Below are 17,679 nucleotides of genomic sequence, written 5' to 3'. Positions count from 1 at the left end.
GGGAGTCGGTTTCATTTCCTGTCCACTTAACAGGCATCAACCACCTTGCTCTCTGAACACATAACACTCCCTTTTTACTGCAACGCATAGTATTTAAATCTGCAAGCAGTGGTACCCCCAGAATACTATCCCTTGACATTCAGAACTTATTGGTTGCTTATTTTCTTTTACTGCTTAGTAAATAGCTTGGTGTTCCCATGGAGATTCCTGCCACTTTTCTTATTACTACCTTGCAGGCAAATGTGAAATCTAGCAGGTGTAGTGCTTTAGCTGCTGTCCTCTTCAGTGCCTTCCAGTATAAACACAGTAAAGAATGGGGCAGTCGGTGAACTACGGTGTAAGCTGTGTTTCAGAATAAAAGCTGTAAAATATCAATTTTTAAATAATGAATAATTGATGTAAGGTTCTTGCAATGGGTCTCATAAACATAACAATTTTTTCTTTCCTGTTACTATATTAGCACTAGCAATGTCTCTATTCGCCCTTTTCTTCTGATGAAGATGCTTGGTTGCTTTTACGGTTTGTTAAATGCCAGGGAGGGTCTAATTCAAATGAATCAACAACAGATTAGACCCAATTGAACTCCTGCGGTTCAGAGCCATCGCATGGAATCTGTTGCAGCAACGGTCCCCCATATTGAGAGTGATCATTGTATTGGTTTGTTTAAAGAACCCTTATACTTAATAACCTTCCCTTCTTGTCCATGTTTCAAAGATTCTTTGCTGTGCCCCATCTAATGTTGCTGTGGATAACCTGGTTGAACGTTTAGCAAGATTTAAAGCAAAAGTCCTGCGTCTTGGCCACCCTGCTCGTCTTTTGGAATCCATTCAGAAATATTCTTTAGACGCGGTTCTGGCACACAGCGACAACACTCAGATCATCGCAGACATCCGGAAAGACATCGATCAGGCTTTTGTAAGTACTGGACCCAGAGGGATGTCGTTCTTACTGTTGTGATTTTACATAAATAATCATAGAATTGAGAGGGATGTTATGTTTAGCAGAGATGTAGGATAACTGTAAAGGCTGGTTCATGCTTAAGTCTTTGAAAAATACAAATCTGCCCATCACTCTCCCATGGGTCGCCAGACAGTCGCACAACTAGAGGGAGGAGTAGAGGTGAGCGACGGTCGTGCATTTGAAGGATGAATCAGCCTTTAATCCATTTGCCAGGGGTGGCCAAAGTTAGCCCTTCCAGTCCTGGTCTTTGTTCCAGCCCTAACTTGTTTAATTGAACCAATTCAACTTCAGTCCAGCCTTAAAATAATTAATTATTTTACTTGTTTTAAACCTTGGAATGGTCCTCCAGGACCATCTGGTTCAAACACTGGCAGAACACCCTTACACTCTGTGTTAGTCCCACTGGTGCTTTTCCCCAGGAGCGATTTACCACAAAACGCAGGGTTACCGTTACTGATGTCAATGACTTATCAGTGTAAAAAATTAAAAAGACACCAGGTCAGATTCACTAAGAGTGTGCCCCACTTTGCTTTACGAAGTTTGCTTCATCTTAAATAATAATAAAAAAATCAAATTTTTAAGATGTTTGAGGTGTTAGCAATGTTTAAAAAACAGACAATCTTTTTATAACTAAGTAGCTTTAAATGAAATTTTAATTGATTCTTTACATTTCCTTTACTGCTTTTGGTATCTGCAGTCGTCTACAGATAAGCTTAAAGGAAGCTCAGAACAAGGTAAAGACAGATGTTGAGAAACATGTCGGTCATCAAAAGTAATACAAATCGATTTAAAAATGACATTTGAAGCTACTTTTTAAGCAGTTCCTCATTTTTCTAGTTTTTGTCGATATGTAGAGTTGCTGGCATTTTGTTAACAATTCTGCTTCTCACAATCTACTTTTTATATGACTTTCCCCCGTCCCCCTCACAGCAACAGAAGCTCTTTATACAGTCTTACTGTCTTTGCCAGTTCAGGGTGAGAAGGTGTCATTGTGCAGTCAAATGAAGTGTCAAGCCTCAGAACCCCTGGTGAAGAAGAGAGGAAATCAGACTCTCCTTTGATACTCAAGCTGTAGACGAGCCTCACTCAGAGGTGTCAAAGTTAACAGCTTTTGGTTTAGAGCACATAAAAGACATAGGAAAGAAACTGTAGAAAATATAGAAAAGACTAAAAACTGGATGATTGAATTGGGGTCTATTTAATTAATCCCAGGAATATTTCTAAATCAAATTTTGCGCAGACCTCATTTTAATTGTACAGTATGTAGTATTGTTAATAAGTGGTCCAATAAAGCAATCCTAGGTGAAGGATTAACAGAGTTGAAGATCCACCACTGGTCAGCAAAAAATCTACCATTATCTTGCAAAGTTAAGTTCCTTTGTACACTAAAATAAATGCAATTTTTCTACTGCCATCTCCCTGCTGTTTAAAGTAAAATAAATACATATTCAATATAAAAGTAAATGGAGGCTGCCTGTATTTGTGTTTTATAATGCCACATTTTACAGATTAACACAGGTGGAAATCACTTAAAGATGAACTCACTTAAAAAAGACTAAATTAAAAAACTTAAGAAAATCCTTTTGAAATGTCTTAGTTTCCAAAGATTTTTTTAAATTTGTTATGTGAAAGAAATATCTGCATATCCCAAATTAAAGTATTATCAGTGCCTGCACATGTTCCTCATAATCATGCAACAAATGCACAGTTCCTGAAGAGAAAAAAAATATTTGTATTATCAATCCAAAACATCAATAAAATTTGGTGAAGGTTCAAGCAAAGTTAAGGCAGTTATCTTGTTCACCATGTAGAGTGTGATGAATGAGCATAAGAACCAAGAGATCTTCAAGTAATAATGTTGCTGATGCTACAACTTAAAACCTTTAAGGCCAAAATGAAGAAGTCCCGTGACAAAGGAGACAGGAGCCACCTGCGCAGCGAGATCAAGACCCTGCGGAGAGAGCTGAGGGGGCGTGAGGAGACGGCCATCACGCAGATTCTCAAGAGAGCGGAGGTAGTGCTGGCAACTAATACAGGTGTGTGTCCAGCAGTGCTTGTGCTTATTGAGAGCTTCCCTACTGGAAACCCTCAATCCTCTCTCTCATGCAATATGTATCGACAGGGCTGGACAATATAGTCTTTGTTTTACTGTGTGATTCACTGCCTTTACGGATAACCCGCTCAGGTGGAATGAGGTTAAAAGTGCTATAACTGCTTGTGTAAACAAACCTGGCCGTACATAGTGATGAACGATAATATATTTTTTACATCGGCTAAAAATGATCAGGAATACCTTAAACCATGACCCATTTTTAGTAGGTCTTTCTCTTTCACACCATTTTTTCCCCCACTTTTTAAAATAACAGTATCATTGTTCTCTCACACAATTGATGGGGGGTGAAATAAAGTACAATTCTGATGCCCAATTAAGTTTATAAATAAATACAGTAATATATTTTGATGTCCAGTTTAATTACACAGCACTTCACAACACCCTCCAGTATCTGTTTGTGGACGAATCAGTTGTATGCAGGAAGAGAAACTAAACATCTCTGTAGAGTGGCACTGATCCTTTATAGCATTAGATTACTGCTGATAGTGCGATTCTCTATAATCATTTTTCAGCACAATAAATAATCAAATGATCTGTTACATACAGCTTACTACCCTGTGCTGGAATCAGAAAGCTATTTACTCGTAGCGTTATTTTTGTCTTAAAGGAAAAAAAAAACAAAAAAAAAAAACACGCAATTTACATTTCTAAACAAATAAGAAACAACTTTGGACTACTCTAATTAAACTAAATTAAATGAGTTGTTTATTTCTGATTTGATAACTTCATTGGATGTGTTTTTGCTATCGAAAAAAATTGTGCGAAATGAAGTTTTGGAGTAATCAACTGAGAATCTAGCCCCCTTTCTTGGCATCTTTCCAGGATACTCTTGTGTTTTTGCTGTTCACTGACAACTAAGTTAACAACGTCAACCAACCTCTTCAACACAATGGAGTGATGCTTAGATTCTGAACAGAGCTATGGATCTTGATGCTTCCATCCCAGAGTTAAAACCAAAAAGCAGACATTTATTGCATGCTACTTGGCAGAATGGTACTCCCTGTGTGTGAGTAACAGTCATATTGCAATATGTACAAACACACTCCTATCTGGCTTGCGTTTGTTACCCAGGTGCCTCTGCTGATGGCCCTCTGAAGCTGCTGCCGAATGATTACTTCGACATCGTTGTGATTGACGAGTGTGCGCAGGCGCTGGAGGGGAGCTGCTGGATTCCACTTCTCAAGGCCCCCAAGTGCATCCTGGCTGGAGATCACAAGCAGCTTCCACCCACCATCAAATCACACACGTGAGCTCCATTTCCATTCTTAGTTCCAGCATGCTATTTAAAATACTGTGCACTTCATTGCATTAGAATACATAGGAGGCTGCAGTGCATTACAAGTTTGTTCTATTAAACCAAGAGAACGACACTCCACTTGCTTATGAAACTTCTGTTTTGTTAACATGCTGGTATTGTTCTTTTGATCATGGTATCCTGCAGGAAACTGTTATAAGGGACTATTAATGGACATGTTTTGTTGATGGAGATGCAATTGTGTTTTGTTAGGTACCTACTAAAAAACATATTTGCCTGTTCGATTAAAGGACCCAAGGCTACACAGTGTTCCAGCGCTATGTAGGCATGGTATTGTTAGCTTGTGAATGCACAGGCAACTACAAAAAAATGCATTGGCACATATTTGATATGTAGTCAAGTATGTGCACATCAACTTTTAAGTCCCACTTTTAGCATCTATTTATTAGTTGCCTATGCAAACTTTTCCTCGTTCTCCCTAGCATATTTTGTGTTTTTTTTCATGCTAGTCGTGCATTTAAAGGGCAAAAAAAAACATGCCTGAGGCAGGGTGTTCAGTGGGGAAAGTGCTGCAGTCTGGATGCTTCTGTTGTATTGTGTCCACAGAAGTTCACCAGGTTTTTTCGTCCTTGCCTGTCCCATCTGTCAAAAAGTAGATCATGTCAATTTTAGGAAAAGCATTTATCGAAGACATGCAAAAAAAAAATTCCTGCCACATAGATTAAAAGCAGCTATTAAAAAATCTTTATATTGACTTTATATTGGCTGGTGCTTTTTTATTTATCACTAAATGGGGATGTTGGCAGTGGCCCCGACTGTCTTTCTGGTCTCATCATTTATCTAGAGAATACAAGAGCTCATTGTTTGAGTCTGATGTGCTGGACTGAGCTGGAGCATATTTCCTAGCTGTTGGGATACAGTACTGCTGTCGTTAACCCTTCCCATTCATTTCAATAGTCTGAGAAGCCAACTGACTGCCATGCAATTGCTGTGCCGCCATAAAATGGCACTTTTTCGTTCTATTAAAATCAATGTTTAAGCTTTTTACAAGCACAGAACATACGATTGTGACTGTAATCTAAGAGAAAACGCTCCAGTGCAGTGAGATCATGTAAGTTCAGACGGGAAGTCACAATTCTGTTGCAACTGTGGAGTTTATAACTGTGGGTCAGTTTTAGAAACAACGCTGTTGAATCGTTGTTTCACACATGTACTGTATGTGAGGGAAGCCATTTCTGGTGCTTTACACTTGTCATGACTTTACTATGCCACCAGAGGGCACTCCAGGAGCTTTTGAATGTCACAGAGCAGTCCCAAAACTCCTGTTATATTTAAAGAATATTTAAAGTGTTTTTATTAATGAAATAGAGTGTGCTTATCATGCAGCTGTTATGGACTGTTCTCTTAATAGTCAAGAACAGTTTCATGAACTGAAACCTTTTTTTTTTTCCTTAAATAACTCAAGGTTGGAAAAATGTAAAGCATAACTATAACTGTTAAGTGTTTTTTTTTTTTTTTAAGGAGGTTGCCTGTGGAGTTTTAGTGCTCCTGATCTGTTTAGTGGGTTGCAGCGACATGATCTGAATTGTGCATTTTCAAATTGGGTTGAAAAAACAGGGTGTAACAAGTAGTTGGTGCCACACTTCATCCTGTCCATTCCAGCTATGTAGAGTTGAAAGAGCTGCTTCTGCACATTTAAGAAAGCTTCTCTGCATTATTCAGCATCATTTCCATTCAGCCTTCTCTAGATGAATCCATTAAAGAACACAGTGAGTTAGTAAAGATCGGTGTGTGAAAGTGCCTCACTCAGCTGTCATTGAAAACTGAGACATCAAAATGGGGGGTTTTGTAATGAATCCCTCCTAGCGGCTCACGAGTTAATAGTACTGACATCCACATAAGACGTGCACTTCCCTGTCTTGTACAGAGCTTGCCCTTTAGTTGAATGGTAAGACGTTTGTCTTTGAAGCGCATGGTTTGTGGTTTGCATCCAGCCCTTCCTATTCAATTCAGTGGACTGAGATGCCAATTAATAACAACGTGATAAGAAATGTTTACATTGCTGCTATTTTTTTTTTATTTGAATAGTGCTGTTATCCTAAATATATTATTGTGTTTTTTTCATATAAAAAAAAGTATCGCTAGGGGTGTTAGAATCTGTTTAATTTCCTAAATGTTAACATTTTAGAATTAAACACATTTTAAACATTTCAACTTTAACATATTGGAACATATTTTCTAAATGACTGCATGTTTTCGTGTGTAAGACTGTATGTATACAGCATTTAATTGTATATGGTAAAGACTGAAGCAGTATTGACTCAAATGCATTTGCCTACACTGTACACACTAAATGCTGAAAGCAACATCTGTACAGTATTCGGCCAGTGTATTTTTGACAATGGTTAAATGTTTACGCAAAACACAATTAAATGTTTAAAATCTAAATTATTAACACCCTTGTTGTTACCTGAAAATATCTGCGTTATCAATGTTTTATGTGATCCGTGAAAGTAATTTGATTGTAGCTTTAACCAAATACTGTTGCAGATATACATTTTTTTTTCTCATAGCTATCACTTGCACTAACAATAATAAAAAGGGTTATGTAAAAGCTGCATTAAAATAAAAATTCTAGCTTTTTCTACTTTCCTCCATCCCTCCAGTCATATGTCAGTGTCATACTGCAACAAGCTAAATTTCATTTCACCCAGCTTGTCTCTGAGAAAATAATGATGTGTGGATCTTGGAATAGACTTTTGGTGATTCTGATTTGCAGATACTTTAGAAAGACGGTTGAATATTTTAATATTGCTTCTAGGTAAAATGAATCATGTCAAGATCTAGACATGATTCATGTTTGCACTTTTCTTCCAGAGGGTCATGACGATGCTTGTCTGTGAAGATAAGAAAGCTAGCAGGAAAGCTAGCAATACCTATTAAAGCATAATTATTTTGAAAGGTTTCCAGCCAGTTCCAACACAGCAAGTGGTAAAGTTTGAGATATGGGGTGAGACAAATTGCAATATGTAGCATGCATGTTGATGCAAATTGGCTGTCCCTCAAATTACAAAAGTATAATATATACAAGCTGCATCTCCCTGTTGCAGAACTTTGCATTCATTTTTTAATGAGAGTTCCATCTTAAAACAACTTCAGCCTTCAGTATGTTTAGAATTATGAGATGTGATCAATATTAAAAGGCAATGTTGCTCAAAGATGATACTCGCATTTAAAAAATTGATGCAATGTAGTAACAATTACCTTAAAAGTTGGCCTACAGTATATAGGACTCAATGCACATGGTAAAAAATAAGAATGTGGCAAATCTACCTCATGGTAGTTTCATCAAAGCTTAAAAAACTTAAATAGTAAATATTTCATTTTTGGCCATCATATGTAGACACAGTTCCCATCATCTATTTAGACCCTTGTCCTTCTATTACTCTGTGGGCTAAACTGGAGAACATATTTCCACTATACAGTAGCTCCCTTGAAGGAAATGAAGCCAGTAATCATGATGGATAAAGTGTAACATTATGGAAAGAGACAGATGGTAATGACTTTACATAGTTTGTAGTGGAGTACTAGTTTTTTATACGGCTTGTAACCTCAGAACTTTCATGCACCATTGATCAAATGATCAATCTCCAGGTTCATTACTGGGTGGTAATGGATCTGAAAATATGTAGTGACGTGAGATCTTGTGAACTACATCAATCAAGGTCCATAATCACAGACAGGATCAATGCTCTGTCTATGGTCTGTTTAAAATTATTAGGACATGGAAACTACCACCTTGGTCCAACAGAGAAGCTTGGAAATGGTGTTTACAGGTACTAACCAACAGCTGTTTCAGTCTCCTTTAATCCATATTGATATTTAATTGGAATAAAGCCCTCTGCCTGCTGCTGATTCATGGCATGATTTATTGCAGACATCTTTATTCTTTATTCCTGTAATATTGTGTCAAATATCATATCCAAATATCATGTCCTCTCGGTTACCATATGATCATTGCAATCATTGGACTGTGACTTGTTTTTTGTTTTTTTCCAATAGCATGCATTCAGCTAAATTGAGTGATGCTATTGAAGTACCCTGGCATTGATGTTCTCAATAGTATACTGTTGTGAAGAGCAGTCTAGAGACAATAGCCTTTTGACTTTATGGAATGGGTACATTAAAGTCCAATGGAAGTCAGCACTGAACTTAAGTGGAAGCTAATTGGAGACAATTATAGGATCATTTACTCAGAACCACTGAGAATGATTTATAAAATCATAGAAAGGCAATAGGGATGTATATGAAAACACAGCAATATAATTTTTCACTTAAGAGAATCAAGGCTAATTATTTTATGGTCATGTACGAAATAAGAGCTACCAAGTACACTGGGGAGAGAACTGTGCTGTTATTGGCAACGAAAATGCTTAATTTTCTAAAAACTCATCTAATTGCTCTCAATGGATATTTTTCCAATGCGACACATTTACTGTTGAATTTGATGATTCTATTTTAAATATGCCATTCAGTGCCTATAGGTCATCTGGTAGTATTTGAGCAAAATCCATTTTTCTTTGCTGTCAGAAGTCGATGCGCCGATATTAATGAATGATAAAACAAAAGTGCTTCACCAGCATTATGCTTTTCGCCTTTCAGCTTTATCAATACTTACTCGCTTATTGAACGATCTCTGTGTTACCAAGGTGCACACACCAAGCGCTCTGGGCTTAAAATCTTAATTATAACTATAATTCACTGTTTTTAATCTTTTAGTATTAACCTTTTACTACGGCATAACATCTCCATTCTCCTGATCCCTGGCAAATGTAGCAAACTCGCTGGCGTCTCATCTGTCTTGTGAGCCCTGTAAGGGATGATATCTCTGTCATGCATCTGATGAATGCCAGGCCAGCCCTCTTCACTTCCAGTATTGTTTTCAATGCAGAGCCGCTGCGAAGGGCCTCTCTCTGAGCTTAATGGAACGTCTGATACAGAAGTACGGAGACCAGGTTGTGAAGATGCTGACAGTGCAGTACCGCATGAACCACGCAATCATGCAGTGGGCCTCTGAACAGATGTATGCTGGGAGACTGACGGCCCACTCCTCAGTGGAAGGACACTTGTTGAAGTAAGTCATGCAAATTGACTACCTTGAAGAGAAACGTGGGTCTGGTATCTCACGGCTGTTTTAACTAGTGTATTCTTCTTGTTCAGAATCACTTTGTATATCATTTTCTGTTTCAGTCATCACATCATGGAGCCTTATTAAAAATTAAAAGCACCCCTGTGACCTCAGAGGAGCTCTCAAACATGTCTTGAAATACAGTGTGTACCTATTCATCTGTCCCACTGCAGCACTCTGTCCCTAGTGGATGTAGACACATTTCTTCTTTGTGGTATTTCTTACTAATTAATTTCATGGAGTGTTGCATGGGTGCGCTTTGTGATGGCTCTGCCATCAAAGGTGCTATGTACAAATAATTTGATTGCTTGATTGATTAAATGTTAATAGTTACAATCTGGTACTTGGAGGGTATTTTATACCCATACAAAGTTGTTTTTTGAAGGGCCCAAGCTTTAAAGCAAATATTCAAGGAGGTGTCAAATAATGTTGAAGATATGAACTAGCAAAAAACTGCTCAGAATAATAACCTTCCTGCAGATTTCCTACTACTTCTATATTGTTATCATTGTTTTATTCCACTAGCTTCAAAAGCGATCCTGTAGTAAACCATACGGTTGTACAAATGTTTTTACTTACCACAATTTATTTATTTATTTTTTTTAATAATTATATGGAGTAGTCGTGATCAAATCATTAAGCATCCTAATATGGCGCTTATGTTTTTGTTGGCACAATAAAAGAGGGGAACAGTAATAATGCTAGTAAAGTCCATTCAAGATACAGTTCATAAGAGCATTCCTTTAAGGTGTGTGGTGAACGTACTGTAGTCTGTATGGTATCGCTTGCTGTGGTGAATGTATTGTAGTCTGTATGGTATCGCTTGCTGTGGTGAATGTATCATAGTTTGTATGGTATCTCTTGCTGTGGTGAATGTACTGTAGGCTGTATGGTATCTCTTGCTGTTACTTGTTTATTTAGCAGATGCCTTTATCCAAGGCAACTTACAGAGACTAGGGTGTGTGAACTATGCATCAGCTGCAGAGTCACTTACAATTACATCTCACCCGAAAGACTGAGCACAAGGAGGTTAAGTGACTTGCTCAGGGTCACACAATGAGTCAGTGGCTGAGGCGGGATTTGAACCGGAGACCTCCTGGTTACAAGCCCTTTTCTTTAACCACTGGACCACACAGCCTCCTGTGTGGTGAATGTATTGTAGTCTGTATGGTATCTCTTGCTGTGGTGAATGTATTGTAGTTTGTATGGTATCTCTCGCTGTGGTGAATGTATTGTAGTCTGTATGGTATCTCTTGCTGTGAGTATTAAACAGCTGTCATGGTGTTTAACAGGGACTTGCCTGGGGTCATTCCCAATGAAGAGACCAGCATTCCTCTGCTGCTGATAGATACGGCGAGCTGCGGGCTCTTTGAACTGGAAGTGGAGGACGAGCAGTCCAAAGGGAATCCAGGTACGCTGTGTTAAAAATGCATTGAAGTTGTATATCCCAGTTCAAGGGACGTACATTGTGAAAATAAAGGTAATTTAAGAATAAAAGAAAATATGAAACTGTTTAAATTATAGTCTTTTTGTTGCCCATCTTAATTCTTAACCTTAAAATTACAGCACAGTGGCAAATGGGGCCCATAGCTACTGTTCTTATTTAAAACAAAGAACATTCCATAGTACTGGTTTGCCTGTGATACAAAGGCATTGATTTGATCAACCTATACCCAGCCACCACAACTGTATTTTTGCCAGAGCATTTTAAAGCACTTGGGAGTCCTGGAGGGGTAGAGGTTGACCAAATCATCTCCTAAGTGTAGTGTAGATACCCTGTTAACAGGGTTCAGGGTAACTATGGGCTTCCAGAACCGATTCAGTGTGACATGTTTAAAAGGTGTTTAAATTGGAGGGATACGTGACTATTCCTCAAAGATTACTGCCTCTAATTCATTCAGGGAGGTGTAGAAGGCAGCATTCAGTCAGCAGCCATCACTTGAGAATGTTTCTCATGAAACATCAGTAAGATAGCAGTTACATAATGTACTGTAGTACATGATGCATGCCAGAGATGCTAACTGCTCTGCGATGTATTAACTGTTGGTTTGCTGTGACCTGACTCTGGATTCTGATGTTGGGTAGGTTGTAGTTTTTTAGTTGATCAGTTTTTCTCTTCCCGGTTTATCCTTTAGAAACTGTAAGAGAAGCAGCTGTCTGTTAGGGGTAGCGCCAAATAGTCAGCTTGTCGAATAGGAAAGTGACAGTTGACCTCAGAAACTGGTAGCCAACTAATCGCACGACATGTTATTGTGAAGTCATTGTGATGCATCTGTTTTCAGATAGACGATAGTGCAGTTGCGGTTGCAATCCATTCAAATATAAAACTACATTAATAAATAGTTCAAAAAATGTCCAAGCATTTTTAAATGTAGTACTCAAACAGTATGTTCACAAATAGAGCACCTGCCATTATCAAATTCGTAATTGATTTGTAATATGATATTCTTTTTTTGTTTCACATTAAACAGATAGGATTTGTACCTAAAGGCAGTTGACATTTTAAAAAGAATTCAGAAACAGGTTTATTATTTCCATGAAACAGTAATAGCTCTGAAAGATAAAACAACAAACATTACTTTTATTTTGAAAGAAATCTGTCAGATTACATTGATAATTGGTATTTTGTTTTTTCATACTCTGCAGGGGAAGTTGAAATTGTGGCAGCTCACATACAGGCATTAAGTGAGGCTGGTATAAAAGCAAAGGATATTGCTGTCATCGCTCCTTATAATCTGCAGGTGAGAGGTGTGCGGCAATAGAAGTCTTTTACTGTACTTGCTATGCTTCAAAATATTCATTGTTGAATAATATTATTTAATAGAAACTGTGCAGACTGTTCAAGTTACAGTACAATAGTATTGTAAATGCATACTAATGGAATTACAAGCTATATCAAATCACGGCCATTGAGCAATACAGTGTTTCTTGCCAAGCAAGTTTGTTCAATTATAGTTAATTTGATAGTTAACATTCCACATTACATAAAACAAAAACATGTCTAGATTACATTTAAAAAATCATAGTTAAAAAGTACTGTATCTCTAAACATGCATTCTTTTTATTACTGCAAGTAAATATCGTCTGGTTTATGGTACATTTTCTGTAAGCATTGTGCTGATGAAGGACAGGTTCTTTCTAAAGCTAGACATAGCTAAATGCAGTGTGGAGTAGTGGTTAGGGCTCTGGACTCTTGACCGGAGGGTTGTGGGTTCAATCCCCAGTGGGGGACACTGCTGTTGTACCCTTGAGCAAGGTACTTTACCTAGATTGCTCCAGTAAAAACCCAACTGTATAAATGGGTAATTGTATGTAAAAATAATGTGATATCTGTATAATGTGAAATAATGTATAATGTGATATCTTGTAACAATTGTAAGTCGCCCTGGATAAGGGCGTCTGCTAAGAAATAAATAATAATAATAATAATAATAATAATAATAATAAATGTGTTAATGAGAGGTCTTATAAAGGGGATTAGTGCTTAACCTGTTGTCTCCTAACACTGTTGGTTATCTATGAGTCTCATTGTTTGAAGAGCAAGTTAAGTGTCTTTTTTTTAACACTGAATCCACACATTGTTCCTAAAGAGCAGCAATTTATTCACATTGGAAAACTACGTAAGACCAGATCAGATTCTTAATTGAATATACATCTATATCTATATACAGGGGATCAAACAAAAATAATGGTGCAGTTCTCATAGGCGGGCTGTCAGAATTGTTTTGGTTCGCACTGAGATCAATATAATATAACGAGATGGAATAAAGGCTTTAAACACATACCTACACTAGCAGTAAGGATCAGCAAACCTCAAACACAAAAGTGCTTTCAATAAACCATCCCTATTTGAATATCAACTCCTGACCTTTTTGGTTTCTGGGAGTGTGTGTGTTCCAAAGCATTTATATCAATTCCACCTTATCACCTGTAGGTAAACAGGCAATATTAGTGGAATTGATATACATGCTACGGAACACACACTGCCAGAAAGCATAAAGAACATCGGTTGATATTCAAATTGGGCCCCTCCTTTTGGAATACACACTCTTCAGTAACAAACACATACTGTAGCATGATTTTGCGCTGCACTATGTGGAATTTTAGCTGCTGAAAGACTTTCATGGCCAAAACATCTTAAACATTTTTTATGTGAATCCTTATATTTTCCAAGCAGTAAATTCAGTGCCTAAGGATTAAAGCTTATGTTCCTGTACAGTAATTTTTGCATTACAGTGCTGTGTTAGTATTGAATATCCTGGCATGGTGTTTTCAATACTGAGCTCTCAACACTGCAGCTTTACTTTGTCAGAGCACAGTTGGGAGTGTACAATAACAGAGAAACACTTTCTATCTTTGGCCTTGCTTTTCTTCTCTTGTTTACCCGCAGGTCGACATGCTGAGACAACAACTTTCCCACAAACATCCTGAGCTGGAGATCAAGTCTGTTGATGGTTTTCAGGGGAGAGAAAAAGAAGCCGTGGTTCTGTCCCTAGTCAGATCGAACAGAAAGGGTATGGCACTGAATAAAGGCTACTGCTGTTTTATTATTGTGTGTGCAATCTGAAGAGATTACAGTGAGGGGCGCCTGCTCTTTCATAATTAGTCAATACCTCACTGAACAACAAAAGCATGTTTCACAGCAGGAGATGTGTTGGAGATTCAGTCAAAAGGAACAGCAGTTCAAGGAATCTGTAATCAGTACTGTTTAAAGCTTTCACTCTTCCACCTCTTGCTTTGGAGTTTTGTCGAAGTCGAAGTGCTCCGGTATGTTTTAATACTATTACAAATATTTTTAAAAATAGAATACATTCACTGTTTTTTTTTTTGGTTGGGGCAACAATGAAAAGAGCCGATTGGTGTGACGCAGATCTACAGTCCTTCTGATAAGTGGGTGTGAGGTGAAATTGGGCTTTTCAAATTGGGAAGAAAAGAAATGTATGACAGGGAAAAGTGTGTGAAATTACTTTGTTGGCAACAATTACTTTAATGTTGATAATTTTGCCTTTGCAGGTGAAGTTGGGTTTCTGGCTGAAGACAGAAGAATCAACGTCGCGGTGACCCGAGCGAGACGGCACCTGGCAGTAGTGTGTGACTCCCGCACTGTACGACACCATGACTTTCTGAAATCACTGGTGGATTACATGACGGAGAAAGGGGAGGTGCGGACTGCATTTGAATACCTAGATGACATTGTCCCTCAGAACTACACCCGTGAGCCCTCCCAGGATGAACTGAAGGAACAAAGCAAGGCCAAAGACCCCTCCGGAAAACCGAGGGACAAGAAGCAGCAAGGAAGCCTAAGAGAAAAAGACCGCAACAAGAGCAGTAGGAACAACAAGAACAGTTCTGAGACTGCAAAGCCGCTTAACTCACGAAGAGATGAAGCCGTGGAGGGCATGGCAATTAAAGACAATTCCGGAGAGTTAAAAGCCAGGATTTTAGACTATCTTGAAGACCCTAATAAGAAAAGGCTGGATTTCCCACCATCGTTGAACTCACACGATCGGATGTTGGTGCACCAGATTTCAGAAGAACTGGGACTTACACACGAGAGCACAGGGGAGGGCAAGGAGAGATACATCACTGTTTCCAGACCGCACACTTTTCAGAGGTATTCTAAGGCAAGCACAGAAATGAAAGTCCAAGAATCGGTCGAGAAAACCAATCAAGAAGATACAGAAGAAAGGGAAGAGAAGGAAGTGCCAAAGGCTACTGAGTGTACAGCTAAAGTGGACTTGAAGACATTGCACTTGGAACGAATGCAGAGAGAGCAAGCGAAAAGAGAAGAGAAGGCTAAGCTGAGTCACGGACACCAAGCAACCGCACAGACAAAGTCCTCAAAGAAATCAAAAAGTGCCAGCAAGGGTAGGTGCAGTTTTACTAATAATGTGTATTTTAGTATACACACTTTTTAATACACGGTGGAATTGAATAGTAAAGTACAGGTTTGTCATTTTTAAACAGTAGGAGTGCTTTACAATCAATTTCACCATTACATGATAATTTTAATTAATTTGGTTCTATGCTTGTAATGCAGTAAATACTGGTACAGATTTTTCAAGTTCAATGCTGCAGTATACAGTAGTTAAATTGTTAAATGTTGCATCCTGTTTCCTAATCCCTAATCCCTTCCTGTGCTGTAGGTCACATGATTTGATTACAGCTAGAGCATACTGTAGGAGCTAAATTGGCCAGTAGCACAAGAAGTGATGAGGTACTAGGAAGAAAAAGAAATCTTTATCCTACTGTACAGCGTTGTATTTTAAATACCTGCATATCCTGGATAAAAACACAAAAAACGAATACGATCTTCAACAGAGCAAATGTATTTTAAAGCCCTGGTTTGCACTTATTTCATGTCCCTATCACCATTGATTTGATTGCCACACTGTGTATTACATACATTTTTGATTGCCAGATTCTAATTGCAGTTTTGTGTTTGTGTAGGAAAGGAATCCACTAAAGGGGCTGACATTGCTGCCGCTGCCACTGCTGATACAGATTTTGACGACCTCATTGCTGCTGTTGTAAAAGCTGATAGCATCTGTGGATTTTCCAAGTGCAAAGCCAGTGTGCGGACAATGGGGCAGCACTGCATACACTGTAACAAGTATTATTGCCTCAGTCACCATATCCCAGAGGTAAGACTGGCCCTTTACTGGAGCCACCAGCCGCTGAAAGAGCTCTCACACATATAGCATTTAAAAACAATCCGGCCATTCAGTTAACATGCTCCACAAGGTGATGCCTTGACACAGGAAACCTCAGCTGTACCACCTGTTTACAGCTGCACAGGACCACTGAGCTGGCTTTCAAAGCTACATTTTCAGAATGTTTTCAGTTATTTTACCACGCATAATTAAGCAATAAGACACAGAAAGGTGTTCGTTGTCATGAAATTTCACATCAACATAGCTTGAAATGCCTTATTGCCCATTCCAGAAGAAAATCCTGACTAGTAATAGTAAACACATGCTTAGTGGTGAGGCTAAAGAGAGTGCGGTATAACACAGCACTGCTTGACTGTTTCTCAGCCAATCGGTGTACTCTGTTAACCCAGGTCATTTTATAATGAATAATATACATCCAGTGAAACAAGGTTGATTTTTCCCTTGAAAGCTACATTGGTCTGGTTTAACTACCAGAACCCCTAAAGTGCTATATGTACAGTTTTGGTATATTATATTTGTTATAATACATTGCAACAGGGTTTTAAAAATTACTTATGCACCGGTCGGCTATGTACGGTATTAAGCCACTCAGTTGGGCCCAAAAGTATTGACAACTTCCTTTATCAATGCAAAGTGCTTTATTTCACATTGATATTATTACCACTTAGGAAATGTGGATATGTATGTACAGTATATACCAGAGATTTAAAAGTACAAAACATATCTCTGAACATGAGTAAAGCTCTAGAGTATATATTCTTGTTGTAGAATGTTTTTTTTTTTTATCCTGAAAAAAATTCTAATTTTTTCCAGCTCTTGAGAAAACCCTAATTATTTAATTTCTCACAATGTAGTTAATTTAAAGTATTCATGAGACCTTGTGTAGTGGATATTTCATGTAGTTTTGCAATGGCCAAAACTACCATCAGATTGAATGTTGTACCAGGCTTTGCTTCTTTAACAGTCTCAGTCATCGAAATATCTAATTAGGCAAGCAGAGGCTGCAATTGAAAAGAAAAATGATTGCCTGAAGGTAGAAATGAAACGGCAGTTTTCATTCAACTACAGTACCGCAAGTGACAATTAAGTCTTCCATTCCATTACTTTGCTGAATGGAAAATAATTTGTCTGGCTGTTCTGCAGGTTCATGGTTGTGGCAGCAAGGCTAAGGCCCATGCCCGCATGAGAATCAGCCGGGAAGGGGTGCTGTACGCAGGCAGCGGAACTAAAGACAAATCCATAGACCCGGCGAAAAAAGCATACATGCAGAGGAAACTGGACAAGAAACTAGACGATTTAGCAACGCAGAGGAAAACCAAAAAGAAGGAGAAGTGAAGCGGGATGTGCTGTGCTGTTCCTGCACTTTCCAGGGCGATGTATTTATTCTTCATTTCAGACTCGTACTGTATGTTGTATCTCTTGAACAGAAGGCTGTATGTTTTGGCTTGAATCATGTGCAACATTAAAAACCAGGCACAATACACTTTTA

The 17,679-nt window shown here is 38.3% G+C and overlaps 1 protein-coding gene across 4 annotated transcripts in view; it reads left to right on the top strand.

Moving 5' to 3' along the window:
* ighmbp2 (immunoglobulin mu DNA binding protein 2) overlaps positions 1-17,679 on the top strand; it is a 24,060-nt gene extending 6,381 nt beyond the window's left edge. For all 4 annotated transcript variants that reach the window (XM_059001899.1, XM_034054233.3, XM_034054232.3 and 1 more), the window contains exons 7-16: positions 715-915; positions 2,849-2,996; positions 4,145-4,319; positions 9,280-9,462; positions 10,809-10,927; positions 12,163-12,257; positions 13,907-14,030; positions 14,530-15,384; positions 15,967-16,160; positions 17,334-17,679. In XM_059001899.1, coding sequence (XP_058857882.1) covers positions 715-915; positions 2,849-2,996; positions 4,145-4,319; positions 9,280-9,462; positions 10,809-10,927; positions 12,163-12,257; positions 13,907-14,030; positions 14,530-15,384; positions 15,967-16,160; positions 17,334-17,525 — 2,286 coding nt within the window. In that variant the 3' untranslated portion in view covers positions 17,526-17,679. The remainder of the gene's footprint in view (positions 1-714; positions 916-2,848; positions 2,997-4,144; positions 4,320-9,279; positions 9,463-10,808; positions 10,928-12,162; positions 12,258-13,906; positions 14,031-14,529; positions 15,385-15,966; positions 16,161-17,333) is intronic.

Source organism: Acipenser ruthenus, chromosome 27 (genome assembly GCF_902713425.1).
Source record: "Acipenser ruthenus chromosome 27, fAciRut3.2 maternal haplotype, whole genome shotgun sequence".
Lineage (NCBI taxonomy): Eukaryota > Metazoa > Chordata > Actinopteri > Acipenseriformes > Acipenseridae > Acipenser > Acipenser ruthenus.
This window is presented reverse-complemented; position numbering and strand designations above follow the sequence as displayed.